The 22,501-nt window shown below is 37.9% G+C and overlaps 1 protein-coding gene across 1 annotated transcript in view; it reads left to right on the forward strand.

Moving 5' to 3' along the window:
• Positions 1 to 22,501, forward strand: part of oca2 (oculocutaneous albinism II) — a 38,892-nt gene that overhangs the window by 8,707 nt on the left and 7,684 nt on the right. Inside the window, exons 9-22 of the mRNA XM_061078663.1 lie at positions 620 to 691; positions 1,225 to 1,290; positions 2,200 to 2,256; positions 4,096 to 4,220; positions 5,220 to 5,358; positions 8,707 to 8,839; positions 12,547 to 12,694; positions 13,177 to 13,234; positions 13,418 to 13,526; positions 17,011 to 17,138; positions 17,636 to 17,695; positions 18,446 to 18,550; positions 20,243 to 20,336; positions 21,369 to 21,462. Coding sequence (XP_060934646.1) covers positions 620 to 691; positions 1,225 to 1,290; positions 2,200 to 2,256; positions 4,096 to 4,220; positions 5,220 to 5,358; positions 8,707 to 8,839; positions 12,547 to 12,694; positions 13,177 to 13,234; positions 13,418 to 13,526; positions 17,011 to 17,138; positions 17,636 to 17,695; positions 18,446 to 18,550; positions 20,243 to 20,336; positions 21,369 to 21,462 — 1,388 coding nt within the window. The remainder of the gene's footprint in view (positions 1 to 619; positions 692 to 1,224; positions 1,291 to 2,199; positions 2,257 to 4,095; positions 4,221 to 5,219; positions 5,359 to 8,706; positions 8,840 to 12,546; positions 12,695 to 13,176; positions 13,235 to 13,417; positions 13,527 to 17,010; positions 17,139 to 17,635; positions 17,696 to 18,445; positions 18,551 to 20,242; positions 20,337 to 21,368; positions 21,463 to 22,501) is intronic.

Here is a 22,501-nt window from a genome sequence, read left to right on the forward strand (position 1 = left end):
TTAGTTTTTTTACCCTTGATAAGCTTGTCTTCGTCAGCCGCAGCATTTGCTACCATAGTGTACGTAAAGCGACCTACTTTCCTGCAATTTATTGTGGAGGCATAAATGTCAAAGGAGCTGCGATGCATCCTGATAACACGTCTGTGCTAATCTCAGGGCTCAATTTTTAATAATAGATGGCATCATACTTGAGAGTAGGGATGGAGCCTGGTGGGGGAGAGCAACTATCAACAGCACCGTTGATTTGTCAGTCGCATCTCAGAGTTTCTTGTTGCTTTTTCAGAAGAAAATGACACATCATAATAGACCTGGTTGAGAACAAGTCCCAACAAGATATATTTGACTCATCTGTTCAATACAGTTTGAGATGAAATACCTGCCATCAGGCTTTTCTGATAACTGGTACAACAGGTACAACACTGGGGTGATGTGTTAGGTATTAAAAAGAAAAGGTATCGATGCAAAATAAATAATTCATACCACTTAAAACATAGTGTAGAATTGACAGATGAATAGGAACCCCATAGCTCTGCAGCAATAACTATAAATCTATGTCATTTAATGTTTAAATATTTTTTAAAGGCATTACATTTTGTTCTTGTTATTGTTTAATTTTCAGATTGTGCACCGCACTCTGGCTGCCATGTTGGGATCTTTTGCTGCCTTGGCTGCTCTGGCTATCATCGGTGACGTAAGTCCCTTCCTCATTTTATTTTGTGAGCTGTAAAATAATTATAATTCCTAGAGCTGCTAATCTTATCCATTGAATATACCTTTCTCAAATTTAAGATTTTACAAGTATTTCAAGGAACAAATATGGGACTTTCACTTCAGGATTTTTTTTCAATTCGTACAGTTAAAAGGCTTAATTTTCTATTATATAATATATAATATATATATACTCAGAGTTGACCTAAACACAGATCAGCCATTTCTGTCCAGACATTATGGAGCAATGTACCTGAAGTTTGAGAAATGAAGCACTTTCAAAGGCTGGCTGGTTGCTTCAAGGAGAAAGGCTTGTCTGGGTCTCTATATAAATACAATTCTCCTATAAAACTAATGAATGTAATCATGGGTATGTGTCTTAATAAAACATGACCTTGCTTTACGTCTTCTCTCCAGAGCTCCATAGTTTCCCAACACAAGTGAATCAAAATAACTGCCAAGTAAATCCTTTAAAATATTGTAAAATGTTAATGCTTGTCTTTGTCTCTTCCACAGCGACCCAGTCTGGTTACTGTGGTGGAGTGGATCGATTATGAGACCCTGTCTCTTCTGTTTGGCATGGTGAGACCTTCAATCAAAGATGTTCTTCATGGGTTAATTTATTAATTTCTTTAGGGACACTGTGGTTTGCAATCCATTCAAATCAAATCAAATCAGATCAAATCTTTGTTTAATATTCCTAAAACTTTTTACATTAAGATCTGACATTTTATCTTCCATTAACTTCCTTTCAAACACCTTGTCCAGCTACAGACAGTAAAACCTGTTGCTGGGTAAGCCAGTGAAACAGATAATAGAATATTATCTCCATGGAAACAAGCATTTCCTTTCAAGCTTGGTTTAAAATGTACATGTTTCTATTTAGGCTGCATTATATTTAAAGCATTAATAATACAATAATACATTATTATTGTTATGGCTTCATGACAGATCTGATCCATAACAATATTAAATTCTCAATTTTAACATAAAATATAATGCTGCTCAATCAGTGATAGCTCAATTTTATTTTGATGCATGATCACACATGGTGGCTTCCTTTGCACAACTTAAAGGGATAGTTCACAGAAAAATGGAAATTCACTCATTATCTACTCACCACTATGCCTTTAACAGCTTTAATCTCATTCAGACTTCTCCAAATCTGAAGACAATTCATTTTAATAATACATAATAATCACGTGCAGTACATGCAATACATGTGAGATACAAGTATCACATATTACTGTATTAAACAAATGATGTCATGTCATTTTGCATTTTGAGACTCATTGTCTGATGTCAGTTTCTGTAATACTGTTATTGATATTATAATAAAGAAAAAAGTTGATCATGCTAGAAATAGTTCTCTTACAAACCACAATCTCCTCTCTTACCTTGTTGCCTGTGGTGACTATATTTGGAATGTCGGATTAACATGTAATCGTGCCATATAATAGGAAATGTTTTTAATTGTCCTGTTTCTTACAGATGGTACTGGTGGCCATTTTTTCAGACACGGGCTTCTTTGATTATTGTGCTGTGAAGGTGAGTTGACTGTTTTTATAGAAACAATTATGTTCGGACACAGAAAATAACAAAATCAATAGAATCACTTCAAAGGTCTGTAGCAGTTGTTGAAGTTATTTTCTTAATTAGGTAATGTACCCTTGAATTTTTACCTTTAACATATAGAGTGGCAGGTCTATGAAAGAAACTGCTCCTTGGTATTGTGTCTCTACAGCAACAGACTTTGAGCTGTTTCTGAAATTAGCACTGATACACAACAGGCCAACAATTTATTTTTTCACACAACCATTATTCTTGATGATTTTGGAATAGAAGTTAGTCGATTACTTTTTAATACCTAGCTTTACACATTTTTTTTTATTTCTTCAATTTTATGGGAATTTATCGGTTAAATTAGGTCAACATTTACACTATTTAAAATAATCCACGTTCATTAAGAAAAGTAAAAAATATATTTTACTGAAATCACAGGGTATTTTCTTGACCTGGACTGAAGTAGTTAAAAGCAATCAAAGCTTAAAGGTGGATGAACAAATGATAAATCATTGAACATTCTCAATTTATTACTCATGGCAGAAGATGAATACTTCATCTACAAGGTCAAGGAGTCTTTCCATCAGAAAAAAAGCTCGGTGTTGTTGAAGTTTAATCCAGAATTTTCTCTGTCGATGGTGTAGAAGGGCGATGCCTTTGTCCTTCAGGTGCAGAAGCACTCAGACCTGGAGAGCAGGGTCATTATGCAGGCTCATGAATTTTAAGTGTTAGTTGGACAAGGGCAGGCACTTAAAATTGAAAAAAAATGCTTAGCCTCTGCCATGGAATTAAGACTGGTATATCAACTTTTAAGACTTCGGACCTCTGCAGGATAGTATTGAGTGTGAATCTGAGTATACTTCGTCTTTCGGTCCTGAAAGGCACACATCACTCGGCAGGCAGCCATCTTGGCAATGCCGCCTGGCAGTTAACAGACTAATCTAATTAAAGCCACTTTAAGATGACCCTGCCCCAGATGTGTTCTTGCTATTGTGACGTTAATGTTAGCATTAACAGCTATTCACGCACCTATCTGTCACAAAGGTTGCAAGTTCAGCATCAGAATATATTAGTTTACTTCCCAAAAGCGGCCTTTGTGTCCCATTATAGCAAGATAACCAGTTGGCCCCAGCCTGGCCACTTTGCGATATCGAGTTGCTATACAGTCCAGTCGGCCCTGAATAATTATATTTGCTCAGAGGGCTTGTCTTGCAAATGCTATCAAATGGCTGAAGCTCTTTGTGTCACTACCACTTGTTCCAAGCCATGTTCAGAGACCGAGAAAACGTACAATTAGCACCTTTTATGTGCTTTTCCCCACAAGTTCTACCTTCACTATGCATAAGTAAGGATTCATGACGCCAGCTTCTTAACAACTTAATAGAGAGTGCTACTTCATCACCAGGTAGCAGTTTATGGATGATGTTTGAATAACTGTTGAATGATATGTTTCCTGTTTTAGTAAACAGGAATTTGCCATTTTGGGGGTCAGGCTATGTGTCTTCTTTATGTTTAATTTGAATATATTTCAAGGCCTTTTTAAGTGGCTTGTCCGTTTATAAAAGCTGTGCTCCTGAAATGCTAATAGAAATCAAGCATTCAGATACTCATTCATGATGTTTCACTATGACATTGTTGACGTGTCGGATGCCTGAAACCTGTCTCAGAAGTGTCAGCACTGATGTTCAGCATGATACAAAACCAAAACTGCTTTGGCTTAGTTGGTTTACTTTATACTTCCTGCAATGGCACCAATCATCACATCCACTTAATGGGTTGATCAGGTCCATTAACACTGCTTCTTCATGTTACTTTTCTCTGTAGGCTTACCAGTTATCCAGAGGAAGAGTGTGGCCTATGATCATCATCCTCTGTCTCATTGCTGCCATTCTCTCTGCTTTTCTGGACAATGTGACCACTATGATGCTTTTCACCCCTGTCACCATAAGGTACAGTGTAGTCAATTGAAATTTATATAATTTATACAAGCATTTGTTTTATGAATCAATCGACTGTCTTTATGGAGTGGTTTTATATTTTGTCAAATTAATTAATTAATATATCTCATGTGATGTTGATGATATGACAGATACTATTCTAAACACTCTGAAGGCACATAGTCAAACATGTGACTGCAGTGGTTAAACCTTCGCCTCCCATTGATTTTGAATCTGTGTGAGCGAAGATGCAAATCTCAGTATGACATCACTTTGACCCACAACCACTTTGGCCTGATAGTAAATATGAAGCTACTGCAAGCAACTAGAAACAGCTGAACTACCTCTAGTCTGGTAGTAAAATGGTGAATTGTTGTATTTTAATTCTTTATCAGATTAAACAAATATGATATAAAATATGATATCATATCTTTGTCCCTGTCAGAGAGTGACTACGGAGATTTTTCTGTAGATATTCGTTCTCTCTGATGATTGTTTGCAGTTTGCACTTAACAGTTTACATAATGAGAAGAGACAATCAAATAAAATAATTGTATGTAGTCACCCTCAAATAGTCTCATCAGCTGATGGATCACCACCACTTCTACTCATATAAACCCACATTATATTTCTATATACAGAACTATTACACAGAAGCTATAATTTACCACAGTGTGATGTCTTACAAATGACCTATTAACCACCCACCTATGTATGATGAAAATTATTAAGCTCTTAAAATTACTTTTGATACCAGATGTTCCAAACCGAGCCAAAATTTGGACTTGACTGAAAATAGACACCTGATACACAATAATTAAGATGTTTGCTAAAAGCTGTGCTCTAATATCTCAGCAGGCCAACATGGTGGGTATTCTGTTCAGCCACAGTGTTAAAGGACCAATGCGTTTTATCTTTCAATATCCTTTCATATTCGTGTATTTATTTCTCTCACCCGTTTGCAATCTAATCAGGGCTAAAGGGCTTTTCTGACTCTATCTGATTTTGCAGGTTGTGTGAGGTGCTTAATCTAGACCCCAGACATGTCCTGATTGCAGAAGTAATCTTCACCAACATTGGAGGGGCCGCCACAGCTGTCGGAGATCCACCAAATGTGATTATTGTATCAAATCAGGACCTGCGCAAAGAGGTAGGCACTTTTACAGCTTTCTACCTACATTTGCACTAATATACTGTAACCGTTCAAACTTGGTGTAATCTGACACATGAACCAGATGCTTAGTAGGACACAACATAATCCTCTTCTTAAATTGAGTGTAACTAACTAATAAGAATGTTCAGCCATACAAACAGTACAGCACTTTTGTACAACACGATTTAGTTTAAAGATTCCCTTGTGAAGGCAGTCTTAGGAGACGAGGCTGAGATGCCTACCTACCTGCAGTTTGAATGGTCATATAAAATAGTTTCAAGCCAAAAAAACACATCTAAGTGTGCGGGATCCCTTTATACCATCAAAGCTGCATTCTGAAATGAAGGGCCCCTCACACATCAGGGGGCAGTGTAGATGTCTTGTCATTACACAAAACACAGGTTTAATAACCTATTTTTCTCTGAATTCTTCACGAAAGAGCACACCGTTGTGTTATATACAATATATAATGTTTAGGGCTACTGTTTTGAAAATATCATGTTATGGCTGGGTGTTGGAAAGAGGGTTTCACTACAATGGCTGCATTTAATATGCTTATTGAGAAACAGTGGTGTCAGTTATCATACGAAACAGCTCTGCTGCGACTGGAAGATTCTGTTCTCTTGTCCTGTGTCAAAGCTCTGCAGCTACTTCAGAATTATTCCTTGTCATTAGTGAGTCCTCCTCCAACAGTTCTACAATATACTGTCACTTTTTATTATTTGTGTGCTGGACATTATGTGCAGTCTATGGTGCAGAGTGAAGTTGGAAAACTTTGTGTTCTTCCACATGGTTTATCTGCTGTGACAATTTTATGGCCATTGTTTCCATAAAATGAAACAGAATTTGCTTTATTACTATTAATGTATGTGTTGCTTGTAAATAAGTTTGAATGATTAACTGAACTGGTGTTATTTTTGACATACACTACATTTTGGCTATTTCAGAAGTGTGTTAAGCAAGCGACACAATCTTCATACCCAATTTCGCTTTTCAAAATAAAAGCTCTGTAATTCAGCTCTATATAAATCATCAAAGCAACAGAACGAACATTGCTCTTTAATAGGAAGTGATTCTTTATATGTTGTTGCAACGATGGAAATCAGCGCCCTTTTATCATTATTAAATAAATTGTAAGTCCAAACCGCACCAAAGCATCTGTACTTCCCAGGATCAGCAAGAATACACTTGCCATGTGTGAAGTCGATCAAATTAGATGTTAGTTTCATTGACTCACTTAATACACATTGTTCTTCTCTATCACCTGTTATTCTGGAAACCCATTAAGTGATAACTTGTCCTCTCATGTACAGATTGTGACAAGTCAGTAAAACTTGTAGGGACATTTTACTGTGTTAATGAGAGCAGCCTGTTGCTTTCTGAAAAGGACAATGACTTGTAGGCTCGTCTTGTGACCTTCACTCTTCTTACGCTCAGAGGGGCATAATGTTACATCACTAGAGGACATGACATTTTCCTAGCTGCTTGATGTGGCATCTGTTCACCGTGTGTGACATTTTAGCTTTTATGGGTGCAACAGAATGTTGTCTCCCCAGTATACAGTAGCTTGTACCAAACCAGTATCCCGCAGCCAGCAACCCGCTGTCCAGTTTGTCTTGGCTCCATTTCCCGGGTGACAGCACCACAGGGACTCAGCGGAAGCGGCGGGCTCATTCAGTCATGTCTGCCCCCTGATAAGGATAGCTTGTATGTACATGCATGGTTTGTTTGTCTGTTTGCATGTTCGCTTGTTTGTGTGGAGAGGATTTTCGGGGGAGAGCTCCAGAGATAGAAAACAATGGCGCAGATGTGTAGTTTGTGTTTTGGTTATTCTGCCAGTCATCAGAGTCTTTGTGTTTGATTGGTTACAGAGCAAAGTAGCATGGTGCATTAAAACCTCCGTTCTGTGTTATTTTATTGAGGGACTCTGCCAAAGGGATCTCCTCCAATCAGGCAGACCATTCCTAGACATGGGGTCTGAAATACAGACACACCTGGGTCACAGCAGCTGAAAACAGAAATCCGGTGGCAGCAAGGACAAAAACCTCCACTCTTTAGCTCTCAGCTTTACTGTCTTGTGTCCCTCTGTTCCAGATCTTTGTCGGACATAGACACAGAAACAAGGCATTACATTTTTTCTCTAATCCAGTTTGTAACTTACAGTAGGCTTAAAGGAAAAACAAGGATTGTCATCTACATTTAGCAGGAGCAGCTGGCCTCATCCCAGAAGAAAGAGCGCCCTGAGCGCCACAGCAGAGTGAGAGACCAGGTCTCTAGAGGCATGAATAAAGGAATAGTCTGACTAATACTGTGTGAGTGAGGCAAGGAGGTGACATACTGACGTAATTAGATAGTTATGTGACGTGAAGGGAAGCGTTGCATTAAATAATTATTAGTAATTACTCTAATTTGTGATGCTGAAGATGTGACAGACCTCCTACAGGACTCCTCACATCAAAGTTCATACTTAGTACTGGATACTAATATGTAATATTCCAAATAATTTAGCTCATCATGTTTGACAACCTCATTGTCTTTGCCAAGTGCTGATTGATTCTGCAAGTGTGGCTATATACCAACCCTCCTCTCCCCTCTGTTGCAATTTTAAATTGCAAATCCTGCAGAGGTCACTAGTAACCACTGTTGTCACTCAATATCTGTTTGATATCAGTTTATTACTTTAAACTCTAGTGAAGATGTTATATATGAACCACTCACACCTACTGAGAGGCTTAAGACCAGATGATATCAATTTGAAATTATATGTTCTGAATAGGATGTCCTTTCTTACTAATTCAGGAAGAGAGATTCATGCCAAACTAGAGGAATGTGGATCTGAAAAATAGACAGATGAAAAAAGGATCCATCATCACCAATCTTTTATGTTGTTTTCTCATGTATAGACTGTCATTGATTAATCATACCATGTTTTAACACCTCTATTTTTCAAACATGCCACTTTCAACCTTTCAAAAGTTTCTTTGAACCATGTGAACCTAATTCTCAGTGGATGCTATTGCTTTCTCAGAAGACTGACTTTTCACACTTTGTCTGTGCTATAGTTCAATTCTTTTTTATTTGTATAGCACCAAATTACAACATGCATAACCTCAAGGTATGATAAAGAATGCTCAATGAATCATGGGATTCACCCCATTAGTCAAGGTCTATAACTGAGGGATGGTTCAGGATTCTTTCAGCCTTAAATCTACAGAACTACAGAGGACACTTTTAAGCAGCAAGCACTTTTTACAATCATTAACCATAACTGATGTCATAGCACAAATACTTATGTATGAAAAGATTTTAGATTTTTAAAACTCTGTTTATTATTGTGTCTTTCAGGGGATTGATTTTGCCAGTTTCACAGGCTACATGTCCCTAGGGATAGTCCTCGTCCTTTTCTCCTCGTTTCCTATCCTGCGGATGCTCTACTGGAACAAAAAACTTTACAACAAAGAGTCAATTGAAATTGTTGGTGAGTTCAAATGCTTTTTCAAACTTTTTGATGCATTTTTCCCCTAATATATTTCTAGACAGTTGATGATTGTTTGAAGTGATGATGGATGCTATCAGACAGGAATATTATCTTGTTGTCATCGAAATAAAATCTTAATTATGGTAAAGCTGCAGATGCAGCGGAATCTTAATTTATTGTTTTATGATTATCACTGAACTAACCATTAACACCCTAAGAAAATCTGCCGATAATTGAAGACTATGCCCCCTCTGCCTCAGGTAATTCCCATGGTGTTCCATTTACATTATCCTTATAAAATGACCTTATCTAATGTTTAGATCTGATTTTATCTAATTTGTTTAAAAAACATTAACTGGGGAGGAGAACTTTCAAAGCTCAGCTCGCACAAGTCCAGAGACTCACCAATTGTCCCAGACACCACATGGCTCATCTCAGAAACCCACTGTTTGCTTGACCAGTTGGCAGTGAACAGATTTACTTGGTCAGACAGCTGCCTAGTTTATTTTATAATTATGCTTTTGTAGATACATTAACTGAGGAGAACATTTTTATTTAGCTTTTATTCAACTCTTGGAAAATCATCCAGAGTAGGGTTAACATATAATAGATAATTAACAAAGAATAAAAGGTTGCATTTATTTCGGACAGTAGCTATGTCCTCCATCGATTCGGTGTCACTGTTAATTTTTATATATGAGACATTGTGGATGTATTAAGGCAGAACTAATAAAACATGGATATTTATGACTTGCTAACAATTTTCCCGCAGTCACCTCTTATCAGTGTTTACCTCTATACTGCCCCCCTCCTTTATGGGGTGCCGTTTGTCAAGCAGCTCACGCTGAAAATAACAGCAACATTTTGTCACATTTAGCTTCAAACCATGTTTAAAAAACTGGTGTGAATTTTTGAGAGTCACTTTTTTGCACATTTACAACAATATTTGTCAACTTGGAGATATTTTAAATATTTAAATCCAAATGTTAAATGTAACACTTAAATGTTAAATGTTAAATCTAAATGCTAAATCTAAATGTTAAATCTAAATCTAAATGTTAAATTTAAATCTAAATGTTAAATATAAATATAAATGTTAAATTTAAATTTAAATATAAATGTTAAATATAAATGTTAAATTTAAATCTAATTGTTAAATTTAAATATAAATGTTAAATCTGAATCTAAATATAAATGTTAAATCTAAATGTTAAATCTAAATATAAATGTTAAATCTAAATTTAAATCTAAATGTTTAATCTAAATGTTAAATTTAAATGTAAATGTTAAATTTAAATATAAATGTTAAATATAAATATAAATATAAATATAAATGTTAAATCTAAATGTTTCGGGTGAAACTAAATATTTAGCTAATATGCAAATTAAAATGCCGGTTACAGGAAGTAGTAACAAAATAAAAGCTCGAGGAAGTCAGAGTGTGTTTATTACGGAGCCCCCCAGGGGACACGGGGGGAAATGAGGACAGCAAAATGACTTTTGCGAGATCCCGAGAAAGTTTAGGACAATGTACATCCGGGTATCTCATAATAATGACATATTAAGTCATTATTATGAGATACGGGTTGTGGGCGGGGCGGCACAGAGCAGGGCTGAGCGGCTGCGGGGACAGCCTCCCTACTCGCGGAAGTGGGCGACTGTGCATCGATACAGAGACGTAACAGGATCGATCCATGTTTTCTGCTCCGTTCATTGTCTTAGCGATGTGCTGCCGCTGAATCATTATAACCAGCGCTGCTCCAGCATCAGAACAGACGCTCATTAAAAGTCCGGTTGTCCTGTGTGTGTCTGTGTCTGCTTCCGCCTCACTTCCCTCTGTCCCGCGCTCGCTTTACACTTTAACAATAAACATCAGCGCTGATTACAAGTTATTAGGACACCTACAGGACTGATGTTTACTTTGTGTTTGTTTGAGCTCATGAACCACATGTTTAAACACCGTGTGCACGTAGTCCCCCGCTCCACACAACACGAGCAGAACGTGACGCGCACAGTCAGGACTGACAGCGTTAAAGTGACGGAGCGATCAGAAGTCATGATCAGTCATCATCGGATAATAACTAAAAAATACATGTGATTTTCAGTTTTAGTGAAGAGGAACAGAGACAAGCATACACCCCCCCCCCCCCCCCCCAACACACACACACACACACAGCCCACACACACACGCACACAGCCCACACACACACACACACACACACACACACACACACACACACAGTCTCCCATGACAGACCATGCAGTCAGTATCTCATTATTATGAGATAGTATGAGATCATAAAATCAGTCCTGTAGGTGTCCTAATAACTTGTGATCAGCGCTGGTGTTTATTGTTAAAGTGTAAAGTGAGCGGGGGACAGAGGGACGTGAGGAGGAAGCAGACACAGACACACACAGGACATCGCTAAGACTTCCTCGAGCTTTTATTTTGTTACTACTTCCTGTAACCGGCATTTTAATTTGCATATTAGCTAAATATTTAGTTTCACCCGAAACATTTAGATTTAACATTTATATTTATATTTAACATTTATATTTATATTTATATTTAACATTTAGATTTAAATTTAACATTTAGATTAAACATTTAGATTTAAATTTAGATTTAACATTTATATTTAGATTTAACATTTAGATTTAACATTTATATTTAGATTCAGATTTAACATTTATATTTAAATTTAACAATTAGATTTAAATTTAACATTTATATTTAACATTTATATTTAAATTTAAATTTAACATTTATATTTATATTTAACATTTAGATTTAAATTTAACATTTAGATTTAGATTTAACATTTAGATTTAGATTTAGCATTTAGATTTAACATTTAAGTGTTACATTTAACATTTGGATTTAAATATTTAAAATATCTCCAAGTTGACAAATATTGTTGTAAATGTGCAAAAAAGTGACTCTCAAAAATTCACACCAGTTTTTTAAACATGGTTTGAAGCTAAATGTGACAAAATGTTGCTGTTATTTTCAGCGTGAGCTGCTTGACAAACGGCACCCCATATGGGAGAGCCTCGGCTGGGGAAAATTAACACGGACCACTGTTATTGAGTTGCTCCGATTCCAGGAGCGAGAAAGACGCACTGTTTGCAGCGGAATTTTGTCCCACTGAGCCGCAGGGCAGAGTGAAGGAAGCCACAACCGAAAACTGTGGTGACAACTGTGTAACTGTGGTTCAATAGCCTATCTGAAAATCCCAGCCTGTGGAGTTTCCGCCACTCCCGCCAACCTGGCCCAGAGAGCAGCAAAATCAGCACAAAGCCCCTATCATAATTGTGCTGATTTGCTTATAGGAACGTTTTTTCCTGTGCCAGTTAGATCCTATTAGGGTCACCTAGCAACCTCAATGAAAAGAGAAGGGGGCCTACTGGTATCGACACAGGTGTCCAGCTCCCTCAGGGTCCATCTCTGCTTCAGCATTGCCTGCTCCTCAGCTGGTCAATGTGTCCATCGCCTGGATGCATTAGTCCCTCTATGGGAGCTCCCAGCATATTGCCCAAAACATCTTAATATCCTCTTAGTCATCCTCAGCTGTAGCTATTAGCAACCAAATCCCTCACTATAAAATGCTCCGTACTGCTACACAGCTTCACCAGCGTGATGACTATGTAGTCCATGCACAACAGAAATATATAACTCTCCTGCTCTCTACTTCCTGTTCCTACAGAGCTCAAGCATGAGATCCTGGTTTGGAGGCAGACGGCTCAGCGCATTAACCCTGCCAGCCGAGAGGAAACAGCTGTGAAATGCCTCCTGATGCAAAAAGTCCTTAACCTGGAAAATCTTCACCGCAAAATGATGAAAACCTTCCAAAAGTAAGAACAAAAGCACTGAGAGACGATTATCTGAATGCTTTCCTCACCTCGTAAAACATGTTTCTCTTTTGTAGATTTATCTTTGTGTGTTTCTACACACATGATTTTCACACATGTGATAAAAGATTTCTGACACATCTTCTGACACATCATCAGTGTTGTAGTTTGTTGTCACCCTCATCCAGGTGACCTGATGATATGATGAATGCTTATTGTGTAGATGAGATAATTCAATATTTATTATATTGTTGTTGAAAGAAAAACACACTGTCCAATTTAACTGACTTTATTTTAGATTATTTTTCATAAATCCATTAATACAATTCGATAATAATACAATGCAATTTTCTATGATGTACCTAACATTTCAAGCTGTTGACAAAGTGATCACTCTTTAATTGAATGTTTTTTTACTGTCTATTCACACTTGATAGCATGATTTAAGATGAATATGGGATTGAAATGTCGCTTTGTCTGAACAGACAAATTTCTCAGGAGGATAAGAACTGGGAGCAAAACATTCAGGAATTGCAAAAGAAGGTAAGCTTTCATACAGTTCATCATCTCAGACACACTCCTCATCCACTGTGGTGCACTGATGTTATCTCAGTAATGAAGTTGGCCCAGTCTTTCAGAGTTCACTTTAGCCAAATCCTGTCAGTTTCATGATAAAATCTGCTTTTCCCCCCCCATTCATAAAGAATATGTTTTTGTCCTCCACAGCACAGAATAACTGACACACTTCTCCTGGTGAAGTGCGTGTCCGTCCTTGGCGTGGTGATCTTCATGTTCTTTATCAACTCCTTTGTTCCCAGCATTCATCTAGAGCTGGGTAAGTACCACACCATCTCATTACCAAGCTGCTTGTACAGGCCCCACATGGTGGTTATAGGTCCTGTCATGTAATTATGAAACAGAGCTTCCTATGTCCTTGCATTTGAAATGAGCCCAAATAATGGGCAAGTAGAAAATCTACTCAGCAAATTACATGGATACTGAGCTGAATTTAGACCAATCAAATTATGTCTATTCATCTGCTGCTAGTTCAAACCTGTGTTGGCCAGTAATGTTCCAGCGAAACTGCACAAGGCACTTTCAGACAATATGTGACCTAAGATTCTGAAAAATTTTTTTGGCAAAGATCAGCAGCAGTAACTCCAAATAACAGACAAAGTACATATGGAAACATCAGGTTGCAACAACCTGGTTTCCAAGCACTTTACACATAATACGTTAACAAACATGTCGATGATTTACCTTGTCTGTTTTCAATGAAAGAGATCTCAAAACCCACTGTACACCACCTGCCCGGTAACCAAAGGCAGACAGACTAAATTGAAGTTAAAGTAAAATCTACTGTATTTCCCTGGATGGATACAAACAGAAATTCCAAATTAAGACTTGCATTGCTTTATGTCTGCTGAACTCATTATAAACTGTATGCAAACATGTTGTGTTGCCATATTGGCAAAAGGGGATAATATACATGTACAGCATGACTATGATGGGATGTCACCAGTCAGTTCATAAGAGAAACAGGTTGTTGAGCAGACACACCCAGAAAAAAAAATAGGAAATTTGGTTACAAAATCGTAATAAAGTCAAAATACGGTAAAAGATTTTTAGAGTAGCATTTCAATTCACTGGAAATCTTCGTCACGGTCAAATTAGCACACAGATCTTTTGACAGATTATTTTTTCATTAGCAGATGCAACAAGTTTCCTCCCTGGAAATATCCAAAAGGTTCTGAGCATACATATTTCAGACATGTTGTAAAATCAGGTCATGTGGTTTAGGCTGAGGTCACATCTTGTCAATCTGACGAGTCAGACTGTGATGTCTGGGATAAGTGTTTGGCTGATGTCCTTCACAGCGACTCATTAATGCCAGCACTATCCCAAAAATGAAGATGTCTGTCTTCATACGCACCATATCTTCTCTCCCCTCGCTGCGGAGGCCACTCATTCACTAAACGTGCTCGGTTAATTAAAGGTGCTTCTCGAGTTACCTCTCGGTGACATTTATTAAATGGGAATGACCCCACAGTGGTGTGTTTGCTGTCTCTGTGCAGGGACAGGCGTCTGTCCAAACACGGCTCTCATCAATGCATGCAGGTCACAGTCAGGGCTGACTTACTGCTGCAAGCACACCCTATTTATTCACACGAGTTTTCCAAACTAGAAGCTCATTAAATTGTAATTAACTTTACACAGTAAAATTGAATCTAAGCCTGATTCTTACCTGGTCATTTGATCTCTCTAATGTGTCTGTGTGAGCGGCTGTGTTGTTACAACTGTGGTTTGGATGAATCCTTATTGATCCTGGTTGATAATTTCTAAAAACTTGTGTATATTGTAAAAATGGATAATACATTTTACTTTTAGCAATTTGTAATGCTATTATTTATCATTTAACAGATTATTTCTGCAGAGACTTCACAGTCCCTTGTCTAATCAAATGTTTATGAGTCAACATGACATTCTGCTAGAGCACATATCTCTTTATCTTCTGACTTTAGCCTCATGTTCATTTGCTTTGTGCTGTATACTTTAAAGACAACAGTGACGAGACATTTTTCACAGCACATTTCCTGTCTCAGGCACTGTTTTCTCAGGTGTAAGAGATAGTCTCTCATAAAGTGTTCATATTTGCCCGAAAGCTCTTTTTGATTGGAGAGCTCTCTATGTTTGTTATATGCTGCCTGTGCTTGGCCCTGTTAACGAAGCAGCTTCAGACAACCTCACTTGTGAAGAAATGAAAACTAGAAAAAAACTATTTGTCACATTTGTTCTGTCTAATAACAACTCCTGTGGATTAAACACTTTTGTGTTTGGCATTTCTGGAGTTATGGACTCAGAATCTCCATGCATTGGGACTTTGTTTGTGTATTTGGATTTTGAAATCGGATTGGCCCCTGAAGTGCCTCTGTCCTGTCAGTACTGTTTTCGGATAAACACAGACTAAAATACTAACAATACAAATACTTGATGGGATCATTACAAGGTTTATTTTGGATAAAAATATTCCAAGAATTTGCAGATTATACATACAGGGGCCGAAGAGGTTGGGGGTCAAGGCTTAACCAAACTTTAACTTCTACTATTGGGGGGCCAACTTCTGCATTCTCCAATATTGGTTGCATGCGGACAGCTTGCATAATGCCCCAGCTTGGTTGAGGTTGGAAGCATCTTCCTCTTTGCCATCTTCACTGGTTGCTTTGGTCTACACACCTAGCGGTTCAACCTCCTCAGAAACATATTAGTCAATCAACTCTTAAAATCTTGAATCAATTTATACGCCATCTTAGATTGCAAACTTTTTCACTGCAGGCTTAAAAAAATATGCTTTTTGTCCTTCTCTAACAGATGGAGCTTTTTCCATGTGGTCAAATCTTGGCATAAAGTAATTTAGAGATTTGTATATCGAGGGCATTTTTGCATCCTTTCAACAGTACTCTACTAAATTTGATGTCCCAAAGAATTTATTTAAAATATATATATATATTTACAGGTTCAAAGCTTTACCTGGCACACAATCCCCCAATTTCCCTCTCAGTCTGTAATCCCTTTCATTGATGCTTTTCTATTACCACCCCCTATTTAGAAAGGTGTCATCTCGTGTGGATGTCAAAGAATTTTCTCTCTTAAGAGTTCCTCACTGTTGGCTATTAAAACATCATGGGAGTGGGATATAGGCGAAGACATTTTACATGAAATGGAATGATATTCTCATACGGGTCCACTCATCATCTATATGTGCCAAACATGGTCTAATCCAATGTAAGATCGTACATCGCACCCAATGGATGAAACTCAGACTCTCTCAGATTTATCCCGATACCTTCCCTATCTGCGACAGGCGTAGACCTAATCTCCTGCCTCACTGATGTACATGCTTTGGTCATGTCCATCTCTCTAGCATTATTGGTCCAATATTTTTAAAACTCTTTCAGGGGTCCTCTAGGTGCCCTTTAATCCAGTTGCATCAACAGCACTCGGACACAGTGGTCCTGCCTAAAACTTAAGCAGATTTTGTGACCTTCATGACTCTATTGGCTGGACGATAAATATTACTTTGTTGGAAGTCGCCCTCTCCTCCATCCTATGAGGCTTGGAACAGATATGCTCCTATTTTATGTGTGTTTGATCCTTAAAAATATACATAGTGAACATACACATACTCAGTGAAGCTTTTTTGCCTTGTTTCTTAATGAAAAACTTATTTTAATTTTCCTGACTGACTTATGTTTCTTCTGAATGTTTATCTGTGTGTATAAACGTAGATGTCACATGGAGTCTCTTGTTCTCTCTCTCAGGTTGGATTGCTATCCTGGGCTCACTGTGGCTTTTGGTTCTGGCTGACATCCAGGATTTTGAGATCATCTTGCACCGGGTGGAGTGGGCCACACTACTCTTTTTTGCCGGCCTCTTTGTTTTGATGGAGGTATTTACTATAATATTTTTTGTAGTTTAATGGAAATCTCAACCTCCAGACAGTGAAAACTACAGCTGCATGCCAAACAACAACTTCTACATATTGTAATTATAAAAAACAAAAACTGGGGAAGACGTAGGGTTAGCGACACCTCTCTGAGAATCCTCATGAAAAACTATAGGAAAACAGTATCAGTGCTTGGATCTATTGACAGTACACTGGATAATGACAGAAAATCCATCAGCATGTTACAACGTGAAAAGTATCTATTTCTTTGTGCATGAATCCACAATTGAAAGGAGTAAAATAACGTTAATCAGTGTACAATCTCATAGAGCAGTAACAATAAGAAATGGCCCTTTTTGTTTTCTGTGTCAACAACTATAACAAGAATATATTTGTCTTTGTCTATTTGTCTATTATTAGCTTTTCTTCCCTTTGTGTAATCCCACATATATCGTATTCTCTTCACATTTTTTAAAATTAATCTTCTCTTCATTTTTCAGGCTTTAGCCCAGCTACAGCTTATCGACTATATTGGAGAACAGACAGCGCTGCTTATAAAAGTGAGTTTATTCCTTGGTTTCTCAACCGTAACAGTCGTTTCTCAGGGGCTCAGTGCGACTGGCGTAATTGATAAGTGGGCACAGGTGACATGATGCTGCATTTCATGCATAGTAATCCTTTTGCTCAGCACAGCTCTGAATTCAATTATTTTGTTTACTTCTGATACCTGCCAGCAGCTGAAAGAGGCCTGGGGTCGTTCTCACCCATATTCTTGCCAATGTGTATTGTGAGCAAGAAGAGAATTGCACCAGTAATAGATACGTCAGCTTGTGTTTACACTGTTGGGCTGTATAAGTTTAATAATCACACATGACAGGTGGCGTGCTATTCATGCCTTCTGACCTGCTCAGCATCCCCAAACAATGGATAACATGCTGGGTACAGAAGCATGGCCTTTCTCTCTTGATGCAGGTAGAGGACAGGTGAACGGATTAGATATTGTCTCTATTAACTGGGCCATGCATATCTAAGAGGAAACAATCAGGGGGGGGTTCAAACAACGTCATGCTTGTCACATGCAGTGAATTGGCCTCGCTATGTGCGTAGGCCACACCTTAGAGGTAAAAATATCAGAAGCCACCATCCAAGGTCGTGTCACACCCTCAGACAGCTTCATCGTCCCAGCGTCTGCTCGCCAAAGAAAGGTTCATTGTCAAAGACTTACTCAGTGATGGGCTGAGGTTGGCATGTGCATTTGAGTGACGACGAAAGTTGCAGTTATCTATCGTTTTTATTATCTCTCCCCTCAGGCGGTGCCAGAAGATCAGCGCTTGGCCATAGCCATTATCCTGGTGATGTGGATCTCGGCTCTGGCTTCTTCTCTCATTGACAACATTCCCTTCACTGCCACCATGGTGAGAAGCATCAGATGGAAGTTTTGATGTCAGGCTGCAGTATTTCCCTGCACTGTTGTTGCATCGACGGAAGATGTCCAATGCACTTCAGCACAACTCAGAGTCAACTTCTTCCATTATCCCATTTTCCCAAAATTAAAATTGAACAAGGAAATTCAGAGACGGAAACAGAGACCGCTCGCCTTCAAAGTTAAAGATTTGAGCTGCGAGATGTGTTGGCTGCGGCGGTAGAGTTAGGGAGAGCTAAACTAAATAAATATCATATAAATAACAAATAGATTTTACCACAAATTGCCTCTTGGTGCATTGACTGGATTACAGTGAGTCATATATGTTGGATAGGTTTAATTTCTTCCTATACTTAAAGTACCACACAGGAACAAATTTATAGACTTAGAAGTGAATATTACAAAGTGCTATCTTGGTTTTAGAACTACTTATCTTGATGCAGTACTGAGATAAACTTTTCTGCCTTGACATAATATATGTGATTTAGAACATAATTTATTATATGTTGATAACTCCTAGCTGTATTATTATATATGAGCTATTCTCATGTTTTAAGTGATATGGAAATAAAACATGTATAATTCTCCAGTAGACAGCTAGAGCAGACCATGGTATTTTCAAACTAAATGTGTGGGATCAATGCCCCAATTTGATGAATTAGTTACAAATAAGAAGCCGAGGAAACAATGTTGGTCCAAATGCAAATACCATTCTCAAGTATCAGAACAACTGCCACCTCACTCCTTTGTCTGTTTGGCTGAAAATGAAAAGACTGGACAGAAATCAATGTTTTGCTGAGGCGTCCGCCAGTGTGCTCAATTAAAATGACAGAGAAAAGGAAAAGATGTTGTCATACAGACAGGATGAGACGCTGCTGGCGAGAATGAAACCATCAGATTTTTGACTCGTCAGCTCGGTACAAATGTATCCAGTGACTTTGAAGTATAGTTCTTCCGATAGTTTTTCACTTTCCAGTCCCATGCAAATTTTGTTCAACTTCAAACTTGTTTATGTACCAATTATCACAATAGACTGAGTTTAGAAAGAGAAATGGTCCCCATTCTGACAAGAACAAATTATATAAAAAAACATCCATTTTGCTTACTCACCTTCTTGACCAGAGTTAAACAAGAAGGTTATTTCTACTCATGTCTGTATTGCTTTATTAAGCTAAAGCTGGCTTTTCATTGGATTCATGTAAAAACCAATGTGTTTGACAAATGTTATCCTTGTTTACAGCCAGGTTAGCTGTTGTTCCTCTGTTTCAGTTTTTATGCTAAGACAACTAAAATAGCTGCTGGATTCTGCGTATTATTTGCTTTAAAGACATGAATGGTATCAATTATCTTGTCTATTGTCAAGAAAGTGAATAAGTTAATTTCCTTGGTCTGTGCTAAGCCATGTGAACCATATTTAGCAGAAGCATCAACTGTATCTCTTGAATCTTTATGTCCTTAAGCACAAACAAGTGTGTGATAACCAGCCATTAAACTGCAATTTGTCATTAGGATACAGTATATCCGAATATATTTGTTTTTGATTTGATATTCCTTGTAAATGCTCAGTGAGGGATTGCTTTTCCAACCAAGGGCAGGCTTTTTGATTGAAACAAGGCTTTAGGGTGTTAAACAAAAATCAATTTGTGTTTCTTTTTTATAATTTCCAATTTGTCTTTACTCACAGATTCCAGTTCTCATCAACTTGAGTCAGGATGCAGATGTGAACCTACCAGTAAAACCTCTCATCTATGCTTTGGCAATGGGAGCCTGTCTCGGGGGTAAGCCTGTCATTTTATCTGCTTCATGTAATAAAGTAAAATGTACTACAATATGGTATGAGACAGTTTTGTTTCGGGCTTAACACACAAAAACCTCCCAGAGTTAAGACACCAGGGACTTTATATTCCATCCCCGTTTGAAGGGTGTGGATCTTTATCGATGGCCTCTGCCAGAAGTGGACATCATACATAAATATGATGGTTACACAACGGTTTGTGCCCCCCCCCCCCCCCCCCCCCCCCCCCTTGTCTCATCTTTTTGCCATCCACCTCTCTTCTTCTCCCCATTTTTCTCCGCTCACCCCAACCGGTCAAAGCAGACCACTGAGTGGTTCTATTTGAGGTTTCTTCCAGTTATTGAGGGAGTTTTTCTCTCCACAGTCGCCAAAGTACTTACTCATTGGGGGACCTGTTGAGTTTCTATTTGAATTTTAAGTTCTCAACCTTAATGATTTGGGTCTTAAATTAAACGGGTGGTGGCGTCTGATATTGAATACCTTTTATTTTTATTCATGAATTTATTTTTTTGCCATATATTTTGTGAAGCACTTTGAGAGAGAGAGATAGAGAGAGAGAGAGAGAGAGAGAGAGAGAGAGAGAGAGAGAGAGAGAGAGAGCGAGAGTGAGAGAGAGAGAGAGAGAGAGAGAGTCTTAATGTTCAGTTTAATCAACTGCGCTGTGACAGGTCCCTATCGATCTGCATCATGATGTTGCCACTGCCCAGCTCCATCCCCACTCTGACACCTTTTGAGATGTGAGCGTTATCGAGCGGCAGGGCGGATACACACCCTGACTGTCAAAATGCTGTCGACAGTAGATAAAATAGTAAAACTTTATAGATTATTATTAAGGCAGAAAATACACAGAGAATGCCAAAAGATGATCATGATTACCAGTATTTTAATATCAGTGTATCCTTGTGCCCTTGTTGAACGATGTGTTTTATGTGACAATGAACTGAAAACACAATATTTTGTTGTAAATAAAAACATTAAACAATGTTATTGAATTTTTTTTGTCCTGCCTGTTTAGGAAATGGAACATTAATAGGAGCATCAGCCAACGTTGTGTGCGCAGGAATTGCTGAGCAGCATGGCTACGGCTTCTCTTTTATGGAGTTCTTCAGGTGAGCTCTTTCTCCCTCAACAGCATTTACACAACACATTATGCAATCTGAAGTTAGAAATTAGTCATAAACACCATATTTCAAGATGTGGCTTGCAAAGGTTTTATTGATAATTTATCTGATTGGGTAATGTCAGACTTGTTCATTACTGTGGATTCTGTACCATAGGCTATTTTGCCCGAAGTGGTGCTTACACATTAATATCGGTCATATGCTGCAATAGTAGATGCCAGCAATGTGAACTGAGTTGCCTCAGAATATTTTAAAACAGCCTCAAGAATTAGAGTTCAGGGCTTAAATTTATCAAATGTTTGAGTCAAATAATCTACTGTCTTTATATAGGTTGCATATATATATATTTAGCTATGTGCTACAACTTTCAACCTAAATGGCATAAATATCAATATGTTTCAATACATTTTATCATAATTTGAATTTACATAACCTCCCCTAGAAATCAAATCATTTGCCTATACACATTAAACATGTTCATACAAAAGTTGTTGTTATTTTCTGCACATTGAATTTGACCATTGTTAAATATTTCCACACATAATCATAATTTCTATATTGCAGCTCTCAGTGTTGTAAAACAGTGACTTGAATTGTGTTTGTGCATGTACTTGCGTTATTTTGCATGTTGTTCTGCTTGTGGGGGGGGGGGCAGTGAGATTACTCTCGGCACTGCTACATGTAGTTTATTTGTCGAAACTAAGATATTTCCACCTGACCTTGCTTGGGATATATAGAGCATTGTACCCTTCTGTCAGTTAAATAACTCTTGGAAACAACCTGGCAGACATTGGATGATGTCATCTGTTCTGGGCAGTAATTCTAGTTTGTGTCCTCTCCACTGACACTGTAAGGGCACTGAACAAGTTTTACAATATTGGGTGTTGGAAATTCAAACTGCAGAAATATGTGTTCATGGTCGACAGTTTGGTAGACTCAATCAAAAAGCATAAACATTAAAAGTGTTTGGTGATTGGTTGACCTGATACTGAGTGAAAGACTCAGACCTGATTTGACTCTCTGGTGT

The sequence above is a fragment of the Limanda limanda genome, chromosome 9 (genome assembly GCF_963576545.1).
Source record: "Limanda limanda chromosome 9, fLimLim1.1, whole genome shotgun sequence".
NCBI lineage: Eukaryota > Metazoa > Chordata > Actinopteri > Pleuronectiformes > Pleuronectidae > Limanda > Limanda limanda.